The sequence below is a fragment of the Engystomops pustulosus genome, unplaced genomic scaffold (genome assembly GCF_040894005.1).
Source record: "Engystomops pustulosus unplaced genomic scaffold, aEngPut4.maternal MAT_SCAFFOLD_993, whole genome shotgun sequence".
NCBI lineage: Eukaryota > Metazoa > Chordata > Amphibia > Anura > Leptodactylidae > Engystomops > Engystomops pustulosus.
The window spans coordinates 8,506-13,059 of NW_027285872.1; the positions used below are offsets into that span (position 1 = coordinate 8,506).

Sequence of the window (4,554 nt, forward strand, 5' to 3'; positions counted from 1 at the left end):
GGATTATTAGGATATACGGTGAACACGAAAAAAAAGTAAAAAATCCAGTACAGAATTGATGCTTTTCTACTCATGACCTCAAAAAAAGTTCCTAAATTTTCAACAATAGGTGATACCAACCCCAAAATGGTAACAATGGAAAAAGCATCTCGTCCCGCAAAAAAAATGCCGTCACATGGCCCAAATAACGGAAAAGCGAAAATTTTATAGCCTTCAAAAGGGGGTGCTCCTTCCCTTCTGCGCCTCGCTGTGCCCCCATAACACAAGTAATGTCCACATGTGGGGGGGTCGCTGCACTCAGGAGAAATTGTAGAACAAATTTTATGGTGGGTTTTCTCTTTTTATCTTTTGGAAATGTGTAAATTTTAGGGCTAAATGAACGTATAACCGACAAAATTTGACCACTCTAAATGTCACCACCATTTTGATTCAATTACTATGAAGATCTCAAGGGGTTAACAATCTTTGTAAATGCTGTTTCTGATAGTTTGAGGGGTGCAGATTTGAAAATGGGTTGGTTATATAGGGGTTTTTTTTGATGCTAAATATGTAAAATTTAATTTCAAACAGTATTTATCCCCAAAATAGTCAATTCTGAAAATACGAAAATCGCTATTCGATTTGTAGGCCCCGTGACCTCAAAATAAATTATCCAAACATTTCAAAAATTATGAAAATGTAAAGTAGACAAATGGGGAATGTTATTCGGCAAGTTATTTAGGTGGTAAATCGATCTGCCTGAAAACGCGGTGATTTTGAATTTCGAAAATGGCAAATATTTCTAAAAATTCATCATTTTTTTCTTTTTTTTTTGTAAATAAACGCAAAACTTATCAGCCAAAATTTACCACTAAAATGAAGTACAACATGTGGGGAAAAACAATCTCAGAATCACTTTGATAAGTAAAAGTGTTCAAAAGTTATAACCATATAAAGCGACGCAAGTCAGAATCCAAAAAATAGGACTGAGCCTTAAGCTGTAAAATGGCTGCATCCTTAAGGGGTTAATCTTCTATACTTACTCTTTTCTCTTCATCTTGAGGGGTACTATAGGTTGTGTGAGTTGTATTACGTCACTACACTTCCTTGCTGGGAGCTGTCATTTAAAGTAGAGTTTCGGTATTGCCAGAGCAGTGACGTCACACGCGTTGCCATGGCAAGGCTATAAAGGCGGCTCCCGGCACTGACAGACTCAGAACTGATCGGACAGAAAGTGCGAGGAGTCCGGGGAGAGGAGCGACTTCTCCGCCGCCTCATGCAACGCCTGTTACCGCCCTGGGAGCCGCCAGGATGTGCCGCCATTAGACCCATGGAAGCAGCTAACTTCTACTACGACGAGAACCTGGGGGCCAAAGCGCAGCGCCGGGGGCCGCTGCCGGAGCACGAGCGAGCCATAGACTTTAGCCCGTACCTGGAAGCGGAGTGTGGGGAACTGCTGTGTGAACTGGGGGCCTCCCACTACCGCTACCCGGGGGAGCCCAAGACGGAGCCGGTGCTCCACCCGCTGGACACGTACCGGGAACCCCCGGACAAGGACGAGGCCCCGGCAATGCGCTCTTTCCTCGCTTTCCACGCTGTCCCGTCCGGCAGCAGCGGCAACCTGAGCAGCGGGTCCTCGTGCAGCCCCCCGGGAACCCCCAGCCCGGCTCCCCGGGGTCATGCCTCAGCCTCCGGGAATAAGCACAAGAAGTCGCTGGATAAGCACAGTGACGAGTACAAGCAGCGCCGGGAGCGCAACAACATCGCCGTGCGCAAGAGCCGCGACAAAGCCAAGATCCGCAACATGGAGACGCAGCACAAGGTCCTGGAGCTGACGGCGGAGAACGAGCGGCTGCAGAAGCGGGTAGAGCAGCTGACGCGGGAGCTCGGGACCCTGCGCAACCTCTTCAAGCAGCTGCCGCCCGAGGCCACGGGGAGGTGCTAGACAATCGCTCACTGGGGCCCCGGCGGCCGTACAGCAGGAGCTGCAGCTGGGCCGGGGGCAGAGCGGACACCGACCTCCCGGAGCCCCTTGCGGACTATAAGGACTGCGTGTGCTGGACGAGCTGGCCGCACGTTGTCGGGTGCTTGTTTACAGCCGCTCATGTTTGCACTCTGCACCTTCTCTACAAAGAACACTTCATTATTATTATTATTGGGTTTGTAGCCGATGATGCAATAGTTTAAGCCCTGAGCGGGCGGGTGACGCAACCTGCTGCAACCACAGAGTTTTATACAGAGATTTCTTAACAGAGACTTTCTAGATTTGGGGATTTCTATTTTGAGCATTACATGTTGGAATAAAAAGTTTTCTCCATTTGAACTGCTGCCCTCTCTCTTGTTTTGTGCCCCATCTATAATAGGTGTAGGAGGAATCCTTCTGAAGTTTCTGTGTTACTATAGGGTGCTGTGCAGGTTTGCAGCGTAGCAGGCATTCAGAGTTCATGGTGGGCCACTGACTGCAGGGGGTTGTTACTGTGTATCAGTGGTTGTACTTGCCAAAATAAATATAGATACTTATTCAGGGCAAAGTAAGCTGTTGCGTAGCAGTGGCCACTGTCATAACTACATGCCTTATCAGAGCAAAGGGTCGACAACCTTTGCTATTCCGGCTGTTGTGAAACAGGTGTAGTTTCACAACTGCGGTAGTGCAAAAGGTTGTCTGCTAACCTCCTTCTCAAACACAACTCCCCCTCATTCAGTTAGAAAGCTGCACAACTTTACATTGTATGAAACTTGGTTCCCACGCTGCATATGTGTTTTGTGGTTTTTAGGCAAAATCACAGCAAAACCGTGTTGTGAAAAAATCATACAAAGGTTTTTCTCATTTCCATGTAATGATGGTCAGCCTATATATGTATCACTGAAGGTCTACAGGTGTGCATGGTTGCAGGACCCATTTCTGGTGCTTTCACACATTGCATTTATATTTAATTTGGAAATGCAATCGCTGTTTGAAGGAGATTGGCCAAATTGTAATCCATTAACATCGCATTTGTTATGTTAATTTTTTTGTGTAATAATATTGCATTTCCATATGTCCAGATGTTAAACGTCTTGTGTGAACGAACCCTAAATCTTCAAAAATCAAAAAACGTAATAGGTCTTGGTGGTTAGTAAAATTTAATTTCATTCTAGCCATTGCTATAGTCAGCTATAATTGAGCATCAAATTTCTCCACAAGAGTAATTTTTTACACCCCATCCCCTAATCTTTAGATCAGCGCCTAATTCTTTCAAGAACCAGTCTAATGTATGTATGGGTCAAAAAAAGATAGCCTAAAGAGCTGCTGAACTTGGATGAAAATTAATAACTTTATCATGGGGACCACAGTCGGGACAATAACCTGCCAAGCGATTATCTGCATTTATCATCTAAAATTTTTCAGTTTTGACTAATTCCAGATGTAATAAGTGGCCACGATCATATGTTTCTTTGCTCTATTGCAAAAAAGAAAAAGTCTAGCATTATGTCATATTAGATATGTACTAAAAATTTCTGTGCCTGTTTTTAAAACATATATTGAATGGGGCTTGCAGAAATCCATGTGCTACTACAGAAGCTATTAAATGAACTTGTATGATGTCTTTACAAAAATAGTTGTGTCAAATCTTTGAACAAAGTTTTAATCTACATGTATCTATACTAATATGCAGTGTAACAGTACAGCTACATGCATATTAACAGGTGATAAACGTGAACCACAAACAATGGGTCTACAGTTGTTTGTGGCCTTTGTGTCATTGATAGAGGCTCACTGGATTGAATGTGCTTGCTCTTAGGCACAACTCTTTTGTTAGCGGATTCTTTAGTAACTTATAGATTCTGCCCCCTGGTTCTGTCCTCAATTCTAGGATTCCCTCTTGCTCCTGCCGATGCACTGACCTGGATCCTCCTCACACTGGCGCACACAGCCAGCGTCATAAGCCAGTGCAGTGCAGAAGTATACCAGGATCAGTGACGACTTGTCTTGCATGCTCACCACTGCTCTGCCTCATGTACCGATGAGCCGGGTCTTCATTGATTACCACGCTCATTGGTATCAGTGGGCAGAAGCATATGGGCTGCAATCCAAGGCTCTGCGGGTTGTGCAGCCCTTCTGTACACTGACACTGTATACTTTGTTACACAGGTAACAGTAAAATTAGTTTTTCGCTCCTAGCTCTTTATTCAAATCACCATTTGATATTTGTTGTGCCCTCTAAAGTCCCTCCCTATCTGGATGATTCATGTTCTACCATCTGTTCCCTTCCATCATCCCCCCTAAATATATTTAAATTTGTTCACCATTCTATGTGTTTCTCCATATATTTCTGCCAATTTCCCTTCCAGAACATTTTCCTTAACACCATCTTATCCCAATTCCCCCCTTTTCTATTCATGAGCACCCCAACTTCTTCAGTAACCTCCATCCACAAAATAGGAACCATTTCACTGTCTATTCTTTACTTAACCCACTCCTTTATCTTGTACATAGACCACTCTTTCCTCTTCAGCATGTTCCCACAATTTTACTTTTCACTAACTACATCCATTCTCCTCCCCAGCTTCTCACACCAACCTCAGCAGTGCAGT

At 44.3% G+C, this 4,554-nt stretch overlaps 1 protein-coding gene across 1 annotated transcript; it reads left to right on the forward strand.

The window, feature by feature from the left end:
- Positions 1-1,166: 1,166 nt before the first annotated feature.
- On the forward strand, positions 1,167-2,302 carry LOC140112695 (CCAAT/enhancer-binding protein beta-like). Its single transcript, XM_072132596.1, has one exon. The coding sequence runs from the start codon at positions 1,256-1,258 to the stop codon at positions 1,922-1,924; it is 669 nt and encodes a 222-aa protein (XP_071988697.1). The 5' UTR covers positions 1,167-1,255; the 3' UTR covers positions 1,925-2,302.
- Positions 2,303-4,554: the final 2,252 nt, after the last annotated feature.